Below are 19,799 nucleotides of genomic sequence, written 5' to 3' on the forward strand. Positions count from 1 at the left end.
TCGTTATATGCCAGTCAGAATTCAGAAATTATTAGCCGCATTTCCACTGCGCACGCAAGATCTAAACGGGCCAGCCGGGGCTACAGCTTACAACTACGACCTTCGAGGCCACAATCAAACAGCATAAACTGGTATTTATGATTATTTCACATAGAAGAAGGACACACGTATTGAATCGCGTCTGCACTGATATTTGTTTGTTAAATCACATGGCTACTTTAACCAACTCCATTAAGCCTTTAGCCCCAAAGAGCGCACATTTAGAAAGATAATGATAAATTCTCAAATGTTCACACCTCATTTCTTTACAGAGGATGATTCTATATTACTATATTATTGTTCCACTAAATTATGCGATCATCTCAGATCATCTCAGAGTTTTGAGCGCTCTCTCTCGTCTTACTGCCATTACACACAGTGGGGAAGAAATGTCATCAAAATGATTTAAAATAAAAAATAGCAATTTAATGAAAAATAAATAGCCTATCACACAAACAAGAGTCCTGTTTTTTTTTCTTTCTCGAATATCTGCATGATCGCAAATGTACAGTAAAGAACAACTTACAGAGTAACTTTCAGACACAAAATTCAGTTTTGCTCCATCAGAAAGAAAATAGAGCAAACAGCAGAACCGCTGCGTCTCCGAACAACAGTGTTTTGCTTCTCAGCGTTACACGGACCAGCGATTCAATCAGGCAATAAGTACAGTCATTTGCAAAGTTAAATGAATCATTATTTTAAACGAATCGGTTGATTCAACTCACTCATTAAGACAGTCACTTGCTGCCACCTACTGGCGGTTGTAGTTTCATATTTTAAAAAGTAGATACATTTTTGCAATTTAATATTTCTACATTAAAATATTATATTTAAACTTAACATTTATGCACAATTCATCTATGAATTTTGTTAATAGCGATTTAATTTGATTGTTAGGCCTAATAGCCAGCATGTCTTTTTATTCGATTGAATTTATTGATTAAATAAGAACCTGACATAAGAGGACACAGATATGACAATAACTTTTATAATACTAATAAGCCAACATCTCTGGCTTTTTTTTTATTGTGTATTTTGTGTTACTCCATAATGATGTTGTATTTGAGGGCATTTGTAGTGTAGGTATAGGGCCCAAACACAACCTCAAGCCCAGGGGCCCCCGCCCCCCCTAAGTCCTGCCCTGGGTAGGGGGCCCAACCTCATATTCTTTCATAGGGCCCAAAATTGCTAGCGGCGCCCCTGGATCAAGTACCGTTTACAAGTGAAAATGGTCCAACACCGTTCAAAACAAATATGTCAGTGGATATTGATCGTTATTAAGGATTATGGTATTTTCTGGCCAGAAGCAATGGTTTAAAGTTAAAAACGTCTTAATGGTGGATTTGTTTCTTACAAACATGCAGCTTTTCACTTCACAAGATGTTCATTGATGGACTGGAGTTACTTGTGGATTATTGTGATGTTTTTATCAGCTGTTTGGACTCTCAATCTGACGGCACCCATTCACTGCAGAGGATCCATTGGTGAGCAAGTGATGTAACGATGCATTTCTCCAAATCTCTCCTGATGAAGAAACAAAGTCATCTTCATCTTGGATAGCCTGAGGGTGAGCACATTTTCAGCAAATTATTTTATTTTTAGGTTCCTTTAAATATGTGCCATTTGCCATCATAATGAGATGAGCTCTGTGATGGTGGCACAGTCCCATGATGCTCTGTTTGCATGTTGAACTGACCCAGATTTCTCTCTCCATGCCCTCTTATCCTGATCTTCCCTCTAACCGCAGTGGAGTACTCCGGTGTGTATGACATCCTTGCTGCTTTCTGTCAGTGAATCTTTGCTTGTGTTTCAATTAGCATCATTTTTGTATCTGAATCTTTCATTCGTTCCTTACACTTCTCCATACTTTCCTCTTTAACTGCAAATAGTGCCAACCTTATGGCAGCAACATGATATGAACTTTTTCCACTACTATAGCATGATGTAGCGCAGAATGATAGTGTTAAGGCCCGTTCACACCAAGGACAATAACTATAAAGATAACGATAAAGATATAGTTCTAAAAATCGTTCTAAATATTAAAGAATAGCAGAGTGCACACCACAGCTATAACGATAAAGGCACAGAGAAACGATATCGTTGGAATCACTTTCAGAACGATTTTTTTCCAACTGATGAAGGTTAAAAACATTGACACCCTGTCAGAATCAATCCTGCTATAACGAGCTCGGGAATTTAAAATGGCAGACGAGTATATGCTTAGAATAAACAGATGATATCGTCCGCTGATGTGGGCGCTAATATAGTTATCTTTATAGTTATCTATACAGTTATCGTTCTTTGTGGGAACGGGCCTTTATACTCTAGGCCACACAGAATTTGCTGACGTTTTCACATTTTCTGCACTGATTATGAGAGAAATCTGCAGCGTTATGGAGATTTACGTATCATAAATTGTATTAAACAAGACTGAGAGTAGAGTAGACCGTGGACAATTGGACATTTTTGGACATTGTCCTTAACTCCCTGTAGTGTGAACTTAGCATAAAGTCTGTCTACACTGGACAACCAAAGCGACCTTGAAAATCATTTGAAATTTGTGTCAGTACGTCATAAATAGAACGCGCCAGCAGTTTACATTGGCTACCAGAAATCACTTACCCCACCTTTAATTCTAATATTTAATTTAATGCAAGGAGTAAAAAGTATTACAATCAACTCCATTAGAGGGGTAGCTGTCAAAAAATATAACCGTATCTAAAGTTAAGCTACGCTCTTCAAAGTAATAATTTCATTGTTTTTAATACTGTCAAATTTCTTTTATATATATAAAAATACAGTAAAAACAGTAATATTGTGAAATTTTATTGCAATTTATAATAACTGTTTTCTGTTTTAGTAAGTTTGAAAATGCAGTTTATTCCTTTAAATTAATTTACTGATGAAGGTTAAAAACATTGACACCCTGTCAGAATCAATCCTGCTATAACGAGCTCGGGAATTTAAAATGGCAGACGAGTATATGCTTAGAATAAACAGATGATATCGTCCGCTGATGTGGGCGCTAATATAGTTATCTTTATAGTTATCTATACAGTTATCGTTCTTTGTGGGAACGGGCCTTTATACTCTAGGCCACACAGAATTTGCTGACGTTTTCACATTTTCTGCACTGATTATGAGAGAAATCTGCAGCGTTATGGAGATTTACGTATCATAAATTGTATTAAACAAGACTGAGAGTAGAGTAGACCGTGGACAATTGGACATTTTTGGACATTGTCCTTACCTCACTGACTATTACAAACCTACCTGCTATCTTTTGAAATAAAATTAGTGTATATTCCAATAGTAATAGTACAATTGATGTGCACTGAAAAAAACGCTTTAGAAAACTGAGTCGGGCCGAATACCAAAACAAACTTGTAGCCAATCAGCAGTAAGGGGCATGTCTACTCATGATGCAGAGGAGAGAGTGCTCCGTGCACAGGACGGACATTAGCGAGCTGAGCGACAGAAAGATAGAGGAAAAACAAAAGAAGAAAACGTCTGCGGAACAAAAGAAGGCTTAAAAAAATATAACCGTATCTAAAGTTAAGCTACGCTCTTCAAAGTAATAATTTCATTGTTTTTAATAGTCAAATTTCTTTTATATATATAAAAATACAGTAAAAACAGTAATATTGTGAAATTTTATTGCAATTTATAATAACTGTTTTCTGTTTTAGTAAGTTTGAAAATGCAGTTTATTCCTTTAAATTAATTTAATTGTGATACTTTTTTTTCAGGATTCTTTGTTGAATATAAAGTTCAAAAGAACATAATTTATTTGAAATGGAAATCTTCTGTAACATGATAAATGTCTTCACTGTCCCCTAAATGTGTCCATGCCAAGTAAAAGTAATTTATTAAAAATAATAATAATAATATTGATCAGTTGATGTGATGAACATGTTCCAACAAGATAATTTAATGAAACAATGGTGCATTACATGTTTTAAATATTCAGTCACAAAGGCATCGTCACTTAGAAATAATAATGTTGAGCGTCCCCAAAATAGTTTTTATTCCTCAAATAATTTTTATACCATACCCCAAAATTAATTTTGTACCTCAGTTTTTATTTAATCTTTTTCACAAATTGAAGCCTGGTTTTTCCTCCTAAACTCATTGTTAGTAGCCAGCTTGTAGGTCACATTAGCCATAATATTAAGCAAACTTGGCACAGATTCTGTGTGGGCCTAGTTATATCTAATCTGAATGTGGTTGATCTGTCAGTGGTCTCTCTCCACTCTTTCCAGCATCTCTTGGTTTTTCTGTGACCTGTTAACTCTCACCTCACAGCTGTCCATTCCTGTTTCACTCTCCATGTGTCTGTCTCTCTGTCGAACACACACAGTGCATGCGCTTTCACACCCGAGTCTGTCCGGTAAGACCATTCGTACGGCCTGTCTAACCTGAAAACACAGGGCACATAAAACTCATCTCCAAAGTTTTGAATCTTTAAATAGTGTTTTTATTATCATCACATTATTGCTTTGTCATCAGTTTGCCTCGGTTGTAGTGCTATTAGAGTTTTTTGTGATGTATTCTGCAGGCATGGGTCGTGAGGTGGAGAATCTCATTCAGGAAAATGTGCAGTTGCTTGAGACAAAGTGAGTAATATTGTAACTCTTTACAGTTTATTTACTGGTTTATGTTGCTTAGTTGTTGACACCGACTTGTTTGTGTGCACAGAAATGCATTGAACGTGGTGAAGAACGATCTGATCGCTCGTGTGGACGAGCTCTCCTGTGAGAAGGAGGTCCTTCAGGGGGAGCTGGATGCAGTTTTGCAGGCCAAAGCTAAACTAGGGGAGAAAAACAAGGAGCTGGAGGAGGAACTCAAAAAGTGAGTCCTTGTTTCGACCAAATGATACAAAAACACCTGAGGGATGCATTCATATGCCGTTGTTCCGGCTCTAGTTATCATGCCTTAGTAGCTGAATTTGAAAATAAATCAAACATGACGTATTCAGGTTAATAGCCACAGGTGGTTTATCACATTAATGTGCGTCTTTTTTCATGAGAAGCTATTGCTATTTGGACTGTGTAATTAAATGTGTTACTAGATTGTACAGTTGCACTGAAAATGAGGGACTCATAAGAATATTTCATAACACAGAGTGAAAGCAGAGGCAGAGGTGGCCAAACAGAACAATAATAAAGAGGAAGATGAGGTGAGTATTAATATTTACGTATCACAATAAATATAAGAGTCCGTGAGATTAATACTACATAAAATCAATAATTTGATATACAGCAAGGATGCATTAAATTGATCAGAATGAAAGTGGTTTAATTTATATTGTTACAAAAGACATTTGTTTCAGCTAAATGCTGTTCTTTTAAAGGGGTCCTATTATGCTTTCACTTTTTGAATTTTAGTCAGTGTGTAGTGTGTATGTTTGGGCCGTGTTTCCACCGGACACGACAGTTGTCAGCTAAGGCTAAGTTCACACTACACGACTTTAAACGTCGGCAGATCGCTGTGCTGTTCAGAATACATGACTTGATTGTCTGTCTTTAAGTCATTGTGGTGTTAACACTACGTGACTCTATGTAAATGATCCGCAACTGGGGGTTACACACTACACGAGCTGACAACAACTCTACAAACCACGTTTTGTCACGAAAACACACGCGAGAATTGGAACGGGAATGACGCGAACAAGTGCATGCGCTTTCACACCCGAGTCTGTCCGGTAAGATCATTCATGTGGCCTGTCCAACCTTTACCTGTCTAACCTGAAAACACAGGGCATTAAAAACTCATCTCCAACGTTTTGAATGTTTAAACAATGTTTTTATGATCACATTTTTGCTTTTGTCATCAGTTTGCCTTGGCTGTACTGTAATTAGAGCATTTTGTGTTGTATCCTGCAGGCATGGGTCGTGAGGTGGAGAATCTCATTCAGGAAAATGTGCAGTTGCTTGAGACAAAGTGAGTAATATTGTAGCTTTTTACAGTCTATTTATGGTTGTATGTTGCTTTGTTGTTGACACCGCATTGTTTGTGTGAGCAGAAATGCATTGAACGTGGTGAAGAACGATCTGATTGCTCGTGTGGATGAGCTCTCCTGTGAGAAGGAGGTTCTTCAGGGGGAGCTGGATGCGGTTTTGCAGGCCAAAGCCAAACTAGAGGAGAAAAACAAGGAGCTGGAGGAGGAACTCAAAAAGTGAGTCATTGTTTCAACCAAATAATACAAAAACGCCAAAGGGCTGCATTCATATGCAGTTGTTCAGGATCTAGTTATCATGTGGTAGTAGCCGAATTTTAGAATAAATCAAACATGACATATTCAGGTTAGTAGCCACAGGTGATTTAGGCCACCTAGGTAAAGGCCACCTTAATGTGCATGTTTTTCATGAGAAGCTGTTGCTGCATGAACTGTGTAATTAAATGTGTAACTAGACTGTACAATTGCACTGAAAATGGGGGACTCATAAGAATATTTCATAACACAGAGTGAAAGCAGAGGCAGAGGAGGCCAAACAGAACAATAATAAAGAAAAAGATGAGGTAAGTATTAATATTTAAGTATCACAATAAATATAAGAGTCAGTGAGATTAAAACTATATAAAGTTATTAATTTTATATACAGCAAGGATGCATTAAATTGATCAGAAATGAAAGTGCTTTAATTTATAATGTTGCAAAAGATTTCTGTTTCAAATAAATGCTGTTCTTTCAAGTTTTCTATTCATCAAAGAATCCTGAAAAAATATAGATCAGGTTTCCACATTTATAATAATCAGCACAACTGTTTTTAACATTGATAATAATAATAATAAATATGATCGTGAGGTCCACATCAGCATATCAGAATGATTTCTGAAGGATCATGTGACACTGAAGAGTCTGGAGTAATGATGCTGGAAATTCAGATTTGATCACAGGAATAAATTACATTTTACAATATATTCAAATAGAAAACAGTTATTTTAAATTGTAATAATAGTTCACAGTAGGGTTGCAAAAAGGTGGAAAATTTCCAGTAAATTTCTGAAACATTCCAGAAATTTTGGAAACATTTCAAGGGTTTTTGGAATATTCCAGGGATTTTTGGAAAGTTTCCGGAAATTTTCCACCCCTTTGCAACCTTAGTTCACAGTATTATTGATTTTACCGTAGAGACTTATTTCAAAAACATTAGAAAAATCTAACTGACCCTGAACTTTTAAACAGTACTGCTTTGTGTGAAGCCGTTTGCCACAGAAAATGTTGCCCTTACTCTCCAATACATATTCAAAATACATTCTTAGGTGAACTGTTCATTTCCTTAGTTCACCATATTACATGATTTCTTTTAAAACAACATGCAACGATTAATACATGTTAAAATAATAATTGTTAGGCCCAAATGGTGTATGTAACTTCGTCTCCCCTTCCGTTGGGTTTCTGCAGAGCGATGTGCCCACTGCTCAGAGGAGGAGGTTCACGCGGGTGGAGATGGCTCGAGTCCTGATGGAGCGAAACCAGTACAAGGAGAGACTGATGGAGCTGCAGGAGGCCGTCAGGTGGACGGAAATGATCCGGTAAACAAAGGATATCTCTAATTTGCTCTACAGTCCAAAATAGATGGTTATGAGCATGTTGTTATACATAATATTATGAATTTTACTTTAAAATGTATTTTATATCGATCTATAATTATAATGTAATTGTACAGCAGCCAAGCAAATCACATTTATAATGAAGATGTTACCGTTTATTTCTGCTGCCTTCAGTGTCTGACCAGACCATCTTTTTTTATGCTCAGCTTGAGTTCTGTTCTCAAACTAATCGTCCAAGAAAGTAGGGCAGTTTTTCTGGCTCTTGAACAAAAACCCCACTCCGTCACATGGAGAAGGGAACCGCGGGACCCAACCAGATTTCTTGCGACGCGGGATTAAATTCCCGAATAAAACGCGGTCGCGGTCGGTAACTCTGGTGTAATTTGAACGGGAGCGGGCGGTCTAACAATATCTCGTTCCCGACGTCCTTTCAGAACAACATATCTGTCCTTTATTCTTATTGACCACCGGAGCTTGCTTACAGCTTGCACTCAGGACTGTTATGCACGCACTGCACGCATGAACCAGCGCTTTCTGAGTCACACATTTTATTTGCGAGGTCTGTGCGCAGCATGTGTATAACGATGCTCAGAGCAGGCTGTAGCCTACCGGTGGTAAATACGGTCCTCGGACAGAACAGGCAGGTTGTCGATGAGTGACAGAGCGGAACAGGGGCGGGTCTAGAAAATAATCTTTAGAGTGGCAAAGGGGCATGGGGTCTATGAGGGGTGGCAACACCAAAGCAAGCCCCCACGCATAGTTTTTGGGGATTTATGTTCTGACATACACAGTTGTGTTCACAAATATTTTATAACCATTAAGTAATCATCTACTGTTTAAAATGAAAAATAAATAACAACATTTCAATATCCATCATGGCACCAAGTCAATGCACAATATAAAAACTTAAACAGGTTATAAATGTTTCTGAGCTTGTATCACTAAAGAAGACATGCGGTTCTATTAAAATAACATAGGCTACTTAGATGGTATAAATCATGTTTAGTGCAAGTTTAAGAGCAACAAAAACTTTTGAATTTCCAAACATTAGAAAGAAATACAATAATATCAAAGCACTGAAACTGGATCAGTTTTGAAAACTATGTTTGATTTTCTGTTATTAACAGAGGTGGGAATGTCTGTAATCACCCAGAACAAACTCTATCAACCATATACTCTAGCAACACCCCAGCAACTGCATAGCAAGAGCCTAGCAACCACCCAGAATATCCTAGCAACCAACAAGCAACACTTTAGCAAACATCTAGAACAGTGATCCTCAAATCTGGCTCGCGTGATCCACTTTCCTGCAGAGTTTAGCTCCAACCCTATCATCAAACAAACCTACCTGTGATTTTCTAATGATCCTGAAGACATTGATTAGCAAACTTGCACACACAAAATGCAAAATGCCTCACATCTCTTGCAAAATGAAGCACTGCATTCAAAATATCACAAACACATCTCAAACGCAAACATTTGCAAACACCTTTGCCATAATATTAATTCCTGTTATATTTTTGTGTGTTACATAGAGAATTGTGTGTTGTGTTTTGCAAAAAGGGTTTTATGAAATTGAAAACGAGTCAAAGGCTGAGAATTAGTGTATGGTTTTGCAGATTTGGTGTGTGCTTCTGGTGTTTGAGTGTCAGCTTTCAGAAATTGTGTGACAAGGAAAGATTTTGTGTGCAAGCAGTTGAAAAAAAAACTGTAAATGCTTAAACACAATTCAAATACACATGACTTTCCTGCCCAGTGAACACTGAGATCAATAACACTGTAACAATAAAACTCTTACTAGGATTCAGGAATTATTTTTGCAGCTCAATGTCTATTACAGTATACATAAATTAAATTACAGATACAGATACATTATAATTCAACAATGAACTTTTGGGGGAAAAAATCATTTTAATTTTACTACTGTAAAGTAATCTGGCAGTAGATGAAAAGCACTAGAAAAGTTCAAATACCAAAGAATTGTATGAACTTGGCAAGCACCACAATACAGTACAGTAACAAATAAAATAAAAAAGTACATTTAGCATCCTCTGCACATTTAGCCAAATTTCATTACAGTATACAGTACTATAGCAGTTTCTTGGTCTCCTGACACAAGACTAGTAAAAAACTGTAAATGCTTACACACAATTCAAATACACAGATGACTTTCCTGCCCAGTGAACACTGAGATCAATAACACTGTACCAAAAAACTCTTACTAGGATTCAGGAATTATTTTTGCAGCTCAATGTCTATTACAGTATACATAAATTAAATTACAGATACAGATGTATAATTCAGCAATGAACCTTTCGAGAAAAAAAATCATTTTCATTTTACGACTGTAAGTAATCTTGCAGTAGATGAAAAGCACTAGAAAAGTTCAAATACCAAAGAATTGTATGAACTTGGCATGCACCACAATACAGTACAGTAAAAAATAAAATTAAAAAAAGTACATTTTTGCATCCTCTGCACATTTGGCCAAATTTCATTACAGTATACAGTACCATAGCAGTTTCTTGGTCTCCTGACACAAGACTATAGCTATATCTCTAGGCAGTCATTTCTCAGTTCTGCAAAAATGCAGTACACATAAAAAATGGTTACAAATAAAATTTGACAGTCTCACGCTTGAAGGTGTACAACATGTGCTAAAGTTTACTGTACATATAGAATAGTGAAATTTCGGGCGAACAAAAAGTGAATATATAGCGGGAGCGGGTGGGTGCGGAATAGAACCTTGCGGGAGCGGGACTAAAAAAACAGTCCCGCGCAGACATCTAGCTCACGGCTCTCCTACAGTGATGTGTCTTGTTTTTCCACAGAGCTTCACGGGAAAACTCTGAAGTTGCAGAGAAGAAGAGGTCAAGCATCAGGCAATTGTAAGACCCTTATCTCAAATTTTAGTCACACAGATCACAAATGTGAGCTTGGCCTCTTCACACCTGTCTTTCTGTATGTCCTGTTTCAGCTTCAGTCGCCTGTTCAGTTCCTCCAGTTCCTCAACGTCCAGCAACACAGCGAGAGGTTTACCCTCCAACGTCAAGTACAACCCACCCAGCATCATGAAAAAGAGCAACACCTTCTCCCAGTTCCCAAGAGAAAAGTCCAAAGCGTTCGACTTCCTCAAAGAAGAGTAACTCTTCTATTTAACCGTCAAACATATTTTCAAGTTTTTGAGTAAAATAAAATTCAGGATGCATTTTTTTTTATATGTGCATCAAGAGGCAAACAAATGCAGCAACAAAACTATAGTGAAACCAAAATGTCTTTAAAATCAAACTCTGAAACTGATTAATATTAACATGAAATGCATATATTTGTATCAAGTATTATATGATTATCTGCATTTTATGATATGCATTTAGCAGTGTTTTTTCACATATTTTGGTGTTGTCTGGCATCACACAGCACACCAAACTGTTAACAAACATGACACAATTCATCATGCTTTAATCCCCTCTTCACTTTTTCTGGACTTCTTCCATCAGGGTGGACTCGAGTGGTTCTCTGTCCCGCCGGGAGCAGAAGCGCGCTCAATACCAGCATGTGAAAGCCCATGTTCAGAAGGAGGACGGCAGGGTCACAGCACATGGCTGGAGTCTCCCTGGCAAATACAAGGCAAATTTTGATTTGATTTGATTTTGTAGGTCCAGAATTATAATGTTTTTCTTAGTACAACATTCAAGTAAATCACAGTGCTGTTATGTGCATATGAATATATTAGGGCTGGGCAAGTTAATGCGTTATTGTCACGTTATCGCGCGTTAACGCTGTTTTTTTTATTATTATGAAAGTTTATTATTATTGCTCACTGGCTCTGAATACACATACAGACAAACCATGGGGCACAGGCTTGGGATGGGTGTCATCACGTGTCTCAAGATACCAATGAGAGCATTTGGGGAGGGCCAAGACTGCAAGCAGCGCAGCGCTCGCATGAAGCGCTCACAACTTCATATGTGGGAAATAGGAAGTTTCCGATAGCACGTGAAGGCAGCAGAGAAGTCCTCTCGCTCAGCACAGTGGAGTGCATCGCTTTGTTAACTTTGTGGTTTATTATTTTGAGTCGTTTGGGATGCGGTAACACATGGCCCTCTCACAATATATTGCTTTACAGATCTATCACTTTTGCCGCTCAGAAATATTCACGCAATCGTGCTTGCACGTATCAGAAGTTCCACGCTCCGACACTACATGCGTACCGCGCCCGAGCCCAACTGAACCGCGCTCTGACCCACCTCTTCCAACCGAGCCAGGGACGGCTAAATGAACCGCGGCATGGAACGATCACACTAGTCAAACGAACCGGGCATTGGGGGTCAGACGCGCTAGAGCACGGTTAAGATTGCCTAGTGTGAGTACACCCTTGTTCTAACGCACCCCGCACACACGAGTCTCTACCCACCCACACTTGCACTCGCCCATTAAGTTTTGTCCCGCGCCGCACTCTCTTGTGTTTGGTCCCACGATAGTGCAGGTCTCTCTACTCGGAAAGTGCCTGTTATAATGTTATGATCGAGGCTCTGGACTCTGAGCATAACTTGTCGCCACAGCTCCTGTACCACCGCTGAGCGGCCGGGTCACCGGCTCGGCTCCTCAGCGAAAACCTGAATATGCGCTGCATCTGCTGCCTACTTATACTCACGCTGTGATCAGCAGCAGCTGGATGCAATAATCGCATGCCAATGTGCATTGGCTCGTTTAGTTTACACTCGAAGTAGATTGGTCCCTCTAAGCGAGATCCCAATTTCGTCGGTCATCCGACGTGACGTCTCCGTTCCCTCCTTCAGGGAACGAGGGTTACCATACGTAACCGAGACGTTTTTCTGGCTGACAAAACAGGAACCACACACCTTTTATTTTATTGTTTTATTATTTCCACATTTTCTACTTAAATTTTTGTAAAATATCTCTAAAGCCTATGATACACAGGGCAACCTTTTGAGCAATGTTGCTGGGTAATGTTGCCATCAGGGGGCAACCAGGTGAGACACAGAGCCCACGACCGATCTAAAGTATCCAGATAGAAGTTTGTTGCCCATTCTTAATGGAAAAGTGCCTAAGCAACATCGCTCAAAAAATTGCCTGGCAACATTGCTCAAAAATGTCTCATGCCCCATGTATTATCACGTGTAACACAATGTAACAGTTTTATTATTATTTTTTTTTTCATTTAATTTTTTTTTTTGTTAAACTTTATTTTATTTTATGAATTTCACATTTTCTGCTGCTGATTTTTTTTTTAAAATCTATAATTGTACTGTAATCTTAACTATTGGAAAAACAGTGTAACATTTTATTTATTTTTGTTTTGTTATTTAACTTTAATTTTTTTGTTATTTAACTTTTTTACTTTTTAAATTTAACTGTTAAATTTTATTTTATTAATTCCATATTTTCACATTTTTTGTAAAATATCTGTAATTGTACTGTTATCTTGCTCTTAAGAACTATTTGCAACAATGCAACATTATATTTTATTAATTCCACATTTTCTACTTTTGATAAAAGAATTATCTATAATTGTACTGCTATCCTGTTCTTTATAGGTTGCTAATGGTGGCCACACGGAGAACAAAATAAACCTACCTGTTCCTGTGTGTCTCAGGCCACTGGAGCAGAAAGATGCTTCTATGAAGGTGAAGAAAGATGAATGAATTAAAATCATAATTGAAATCAGCATGTTTTGTTGCCATACTTCAGTAGTCTTGCTTACATTTATGAAGTCTCCGTCTATGTGAATTCAGCCTGTTGTCAGCCTCTGATATTTTTTTCCTGATTTCCCCTGCGCAGCTCCTGTGTGCAGCTGGAGTGAACCTCTCAGGTGGGCGGTCATGTGAGGGAAGCTCGGGCGTTTCTGGTGAAGAGTCTACGGTGGAGACAGACGCCTCCAAACAGAGGAAAGGCTCTCAGAGCAGCCTAGATCAGCTGGAGCAGGAACCTAAGGTAAAATATTTCTCTAAACGTTTAAAGGGGCCATATTGTTTGACGTAAAAGAGCTTGATGTAGAAAGTAGACATATTTTAATAACACAATAGTCATAGTCATGGCTTCACAAGTGTGAGCTCATTAGCATATGACCACCCACATTTACATAGCCTGTTCAGTATTTAGAACTTATGTGAAATGCGAAGAAACTAGCCAATCATAATAAAGGTCATTTACATATAGAAGCCATATACATACAGAAAGGCACAGTGGCACAAACCTATAATTCAGAGAGAGGGTGCAAAATTGTCAAAAAACTAAATAAAGACTGGTTTTGATGTAAGAAATCTTGACTAACATTATTACAAAATAAAAAGCTACAAAAGGGGTCATTTAAACTAGGTATTTAGGCTTGGATTCCCATGAGAGAGTCATTGTGATGTATTAAAATGCATCAGACCCACATAAAGACACACATACCTCATAGGTAACATTTCCAGTGTTGGTTCTTCATGCAGTGATATTGTGTGTGTTGACAGGAGCAGGAACGGGAGCAGACGGTGCATGTGGAGATGTCCAGTCGCGTTTGGATCTGTACGAGCACTCACTCCTCCACAAAGGTGATGATCATGGATGTGACGCGGCCCGACGACCTGCTCGACAGCTTCTACGTCTGTAACTCATGTGTGCTGTGTATCGCCAGCGTACCAGGTCAGCAGTATTCATCTCTCATAACAATAATCTCTCACTTCATCTCTGTCATGTCTTTCAATCATAGGCATAAATAGCTTATCATTATTAAACTGAACTAATACTAAATGGAGTAAATATAGATTATTGTTAACTTTAGAGTTGTATTATTTGGGCAAAAATTATATTGTGATTATTTTGTCATACATTCTGATTGTGATTTGAGCTGTGTTATGATTAACATTTCTTGAAGATATTGATGCTGCTAAGACATCCAGGCAAAAAGAACAGAGAGACCACGCTTTGATTTCAATAGAAGTAGTTACTCTTGTTTTTAATCTTTAAAAGAACCAACTCAAACCAAGCTAGTGTCCAAACTTAATGGAGTAAAAAAGTCTCTTTGCATTGACTTTGTAAGTTGAAATTGGGCTCAAACCTCCTTTTAGTTATGATAGTGTCTTAGTCCATATTACATTCACACTTGTTTTTAGGAAACCAATCAATAAAAACAATTTATTATCATTATTATTATTATTGTAACTCTAAAAGACTAATTAAGACTTTTTATGATATATTTGACTAATTAATAATTAAGCCATATATTACTATTGTAATAATAATTGTACTGAAAAAAAGAATTATATTAATTATATTAATAGTTTTATTTACTACAACAGTAAAATTATGATACTAATATTTGTTTTTTAGTGCTGTCAAACGATTAGTCGCGATTAATCGCACACAAAAGAAAAGTTTTTGTTTGCATAATATGTGTGTGTACAGTGTATATTTATTATGTATATATAAATACACACACATGCATGTATATATTTCAGAAAATTCAATATATTTATTTATAATATAAATTATATGAATATAAACATAGACATGTAAATACATGTAAATATTTTCAAAATATATACATGCATGTGTGTGTATTTACATAATAAATATACACAGTACACACACATATATTATGCAAACAAAAACATTTATTTTGTATGCGATTAATCGCGATTAATCGTTTGACAGCACTAGTTTTTTTTATTTCTTCACTTCCCAGCATTTTAACCATCTTGCTGGCAGAAAACTACAAAATAAACACAAAAAGTAAAATAAAAGACAAGTTTCTGTGTTTATACTGTAAATACTGTAACCTTGTCTCAAGAAAAACATAGTAAATTATGTAAATGTGAACCTGGTGCACACTGTGTTCCCAGAAGATTAATCGTGCAGCCGTACATTGTACTGGAACCCCCTTCAAAATTGCAAGAAAAATCACTAGATAATCAAAAACCTGTTGTTTAATGATCGATTTGGAACATGTTCAGTGTAGATCATTGTTAATGGCACTAGATAGCCTTTGAGCACCATTAGTCACATGACTGAGACACCAGAGATACATGGGAAACAAAATATATTTGTTTCACTTGAAATTGAAATGATCAAGCTGAATTGGTGAAGTAAGTGCATGTTTTGTTGCTTGCAATTCTGCAGGTATTTGAAAGGCAACAAAGTAAGTGAATGTTTGCAGTGGTAAGTATGATGTAGTGTCTGTAAATGTACACTTGCCTTTGTTGTCACACGTTGGGGTTGGGCGTCTTGGTGTCAGATGGAAATGGGAGTGGAGAAATGATTCACATCATTAATACAATTAACTTTTAGGAAACTAATGACAATAGCATTAAATATAAAGGATTTCAGTAATGTTGTTTATGTACTGTATTGTGATTTCCAGGAGTCTTGGAGACAGACTATCCTGCAGGGGAGGAGATTCCTCAGGACCTGGAGGCGGGACCAGACGTTTTATTGGCCAGTAGCAGCTCTCAGGGCAGTGAGGGTGTGTTGAGTGACGTGTCAGCGGTGGGCTGCAGTGTTGAAGAGGCCAGCACAGGGTCTCAGACGGGCAGCACAGGGACCACCGAACGGTCAGCAGAACAGAGTCCTGCCAGAGGAAGTGGTAAGAACTGACTTAAACCTCAGTGTAAATTGAAATAAGTTTTGACAACTTTTTATAGAAGCAATAGTTCGGTCTATTGTCTATCAGACTACTTGTTTGGATGAGCTGTTCGAAGTTTAACCATGTAATTTCTGGTAGGTGAAATAATAGTCTGAAAAATTGAATTTGAATGAAATGGAACAGTTTACTGAACCTTTAGCCAAAATCTAAAAATCTATTGAGAATCATATTTAAAACATCAGGCATTTATGGCTCAAATAGTATAATATATTGAGAATATGGATCTCATACTTCAGTAGGAAAAAACTAATTCAAATTTCATATACAGATGCCAAAACGGAGCAAAAATATGCAATTTGTGCAGTTGCTGATATTTATATGGCCAAAAAGTAAGATTAAATTCTGCAATGTTTTTCAGTGATATTTTTTTATAACAGTATAACAGAGTACTTACATAAAATGCATACAAATATCAGTTGTCACTATTTATCTTCCAATAATATATCTTAGTAAGATGATATTTAAATGCTTAGTTTTTATTGTGGGGCAAAACATGAAATGCAATGCAATACAATGATGATTGAGAGAATAATAAATGTTCCTCAAAAGCCTGATGTATCATATTCGATACATTTAACATAATTTTTCTAAAAAAATGATGTATGGATAATCAAGTAAACCTAAGTTGCTTCAGTCCATCAAGTGTTCATCTTGAAATATTACGAACAACAATATAAAAGTTATTAACGCTTATAAAAATCTGAAAATATTTCACATCAAAAAGACACATGACCTGAAGATGGACGCTTTTAGAATGATACTAAAAATACTTTATTTGCTAATAAAATATAAACTATCAATCAGACGACAGTGTACAACAAATTTTTCAAGTTTTGGCCATGTTGATAACTTTAAAGGACCCAGAAATCTGCTTATCAAATATGGGGTTTATAGGGGTTAAAAGGAAACGTGACAGAAGTTTCTCTGTTGTAGATCTTTCCAGAGCTCCCAGTAAAGAAGGGGTCCCTGCAGCAGAGGAGGCTATGGAGGCCACTGAGGAAGACCAGGAGAGCCCGGGACAGGACACCAGCCAGCCAGGAATCTACACGGAGCACGTGTTTACGGACCCACTGGGAACAGAGTCTTCTGGGGCTTCAGCAGGCAACGATAACCAGAGGTGAGCCGGGCACAGTATCTTTATCATTGTTGATTTATATCCTGATTTGGATAAGAACTCATCCTTGATTGGGTTCCTTGTCAGGGAGTCCGATCAGGACAGGGACGATACGGCCTCAGCAGGTGAAAAGACGAATCTGGCAAAAGAAGAGATCCAGCGGATGAGCAGCGCACTGCCTACCATGTGGCTAGGGGCTCAGAACGGCTGGTGAGAGATGCACACAAATACACAAACACACACAAAATAAAGCCATTTGTTTTCTATGATGTGGAAATAGCAGATTAAATCAAAAGTAGAGCTGCACAATTAATTAAATTCAAACTGAGATATGGCCTTGTGCCTGTGACTTAATTTAAACATCCAGTCTGCCTGTTCTGCGTGTCTCTGTGTGAATGAATAGCACGGTTTCATTTACTACACATACTCAAGCATGCATGACGCTCATGGTGTTTTCAGCATCTGTCGTCTCACTATGTGAAGGAACTCTACATGAACTTCATCTCCAGACCTGCTCTGCCAAAATAAAAGCTTGATTAAAACTTGAAGAAATTGATGTAAATATATCACTTTTTTTACAGTAAAATGTACTCGTCAACTTTAATAATAATAATAAAAATTCATTAACATGTGTTTTAAGGGACATCACCCAATCAAGAATTTAAATAAGTATTTAAATTTATGAAAAACATTTTATTTGACAAAAAAGTACAAATGTTCTGCACTTTATTTGATAATTAATTAATTTGAAAAAAAATCCAATGTTTTGTTGTAAACCAATTGTTCTGTTTTCAGATGATTACTGTTTAAAAGGCTGATTTAAAAGTAAAAAATGAATTTGTGATGAATAATTTATTCCACTGTTTTTGGTGAAAACATTCTATTAAATTATAAAACGGAATCTAGAAAAAAAAAAATCTGCAAACAACAAATAATTTGGGAAAAACAAAATTACATTTGGGAAAGCATTAATACAGATATCATAGGGCGCTATCAATTGTCATAAAGTTTATACATAACTAAATTGTTAGTTTTATAAATTCAATTGATTAGACATGCTTTTTTGGATGCTTGTAAATTAATGAATCATTAAACCAGAATCCAGAGATATTAAAAAGTTAGCTGAACAATCAACATGTGCCAAATTAAATGTAGTGAACTTTGACCAAGATCTACAGTATAGCGACTGCACTGCATTGAGAAATTATTTAGAGAGCTGTTTAATGTACACTCTATCATAGCATTAATGTTTTATGTTGCAAAAACAATCTGAGAGTTTAACATTTGTCATTTGCAAATGTCTTTCATGTAGTTTATACGTGCACTCATCGGTCGCTCGATGGAGGAAGTGTCTTCATGCTGTCAAGCTGAAGGATTCCATCTTGAACATTGTGTAAGTTGAAAGTGACATTATTAATTCCGCAATATAGTGTAACTTTTGGAATATTGTTGTTTTCGTATTTGAGTTTATGTAACCAGATGATAAAGTGACTTGTGAATTTTGCTTTTTAGCTATACTTTTATTCAGTAGCACTTTCATTCAGTATTTAGGTGACAAAAAAACACTGCAGCAAACATGAGTTCTAGTGACATTTAACATTATTTCTCTACTCAGACATGTGAAAGGCCGTGTTTTGGTGGCTCTGACTGACGGTACACTGGCCATCTTTCACAGAGGTCTTGGTAAGACACTGTTAGTTTACAAATAATTCAGATACTCCTCTCAATTTGAGGTTTACTTGCTAAAAGCTTCCTCGTTCTACTTTTACAGACAGCCAGTGGGATTTAACCAACTACCACCTCTTGGACCTTGGCCGGCCACATCACTCGATCCGCTGCATGACTATTGTGCATGATAAAGTGTGGTGTGGCTACAGGAACAAGATCTATGTGATTCAGCCCAGAGCAATGAAAATAGAGGTCCATAATTATGTCTTCATATTCACTGTATTAGTTTTTGCATTTTGAGAAATGTGTTGCATGCAGTATTAGTTAAATGGAATTTTCTGAACTTGCTTGTGATTTTTTTTTTTTCTTTGCGTGAAACAGAAGTCTTTTGATGCCCACCCGCGTAAGGAGAGTCAAGTGCGTCAGCTGGCCTGGGTGGGTGACGGTATCTGGGTGTCCATCCGGCTAGACTCCACCCTCCGCCTCTTCCACGCTCACACCTTCCAGCATCTCCAGGACGTGGACATTGAGCCTTATGTCAGCAAAATGTTAGGTGAGAATACTGTGACTATATGTTTTTTTAGGTTCATGGTGACACATTTGCTTAAAGGGGTCATATGATGCTGCTAAAAAGAACATTATTTTGTGTATTTGGTGTAATGAAATGTGTTTATGCGGTTTAAGGTTCAAAAAACACATTATTTTCCACATACTGTACATTATTGTTTCTCCTCTATGCCCCGCCTTTTTGAAACGCGTCGATTTTTACAAAAC

The 19,799-nt window shown here is 37.1% G+C and overlaps 1 protein-coding gene across 1 annotated transcript in view; it reads left to right on the forward strand.

Moving 5' to 3' along the window:
- Positions 1-19,799, forward strand: part of spag9a (sperm associated antigen 9a) — a 48,286-nt gene that overhangs the window by 21,579 nt on the left and 6,908 nt on the right. The window contains exons 11-29 of the mRNA XM_016539083.1: positions 1,787-1,798; positions 4,400-4,429; positions 4,598-4,655; positions 6,065-6,217; positions 6,507-6,561; positions 7,448-7,578; positions 10,428-10,484; positions 10,574-10,738; positions 11,094-11,223; positions 13,155-13,244; positions 13,399-13,551; positions 14,073-14,244; positions 15,962-16,183; positions 17,177-17,360; positions 17,445-17,567; positions 18,670-18,750; positions 18,973-19,040; positions 19,129-19,277; positions 19,407-19,578. Coding sequence (XP_016394569.1) covers positions 1,787-1,798; positions 4,400-4,429; positions 4,598-4,655; positions 6,065-6,217; positions 6,507-6,561; positions 7,448-7,578; positions 10,428-10,484; positions 10,574-10,738; positions 11,094-11,223; positions 13,155-13,244; positions 13,399-13,551; positions 14,073-14,244; positions 15,962-16,183; positions 17,177-17,360; positions 17,445-17,567; positions 18,670-18,750; positions 18,973-19,040; positions 19,129-19,277; positions 19,407-19,578 — 2,205 coding nt within the window. The remainder of the gene's footprint in view (positions 1-1,786; positions 1,799-4,399; positions 4,430-4,597; positions 4,656-6,064; positions 6,218-6,506; positions 6,562-7,447; positions 7,579-10,427; positions 10,485-10,573; positions 10,739-11,093; positions 11,224-13,154; positions 13,245-13,398; positions 13,552-14,072; positions 14,245-15,961; positions 16,184-17,176; positions 17,361-17,444; positions 17,568-18,669; positions 18,751-18,972; positions 19,041-19,128; positions 19,278-19,406; positions 19,579-19,799) is intronic.

This window comes from Sinocyclocheilus rhinocerous, unplaced genomic scaffold, assembly GCF_001515625.1.
Source record: "Sinocyclocheilus rhinocerous isolate Xijiao unplaced genomic scaffold, SAMN03320098_v1.1 scaffold463, whole genome shotgun sequence".
Lineage (NCBI taxonomy): Eukaryota > Metazoa > Chordata > Actinopteri > Cypriniformes > Cyprinidae > Sinocyclocheilus > Sinocyclocheilus rhinocerous.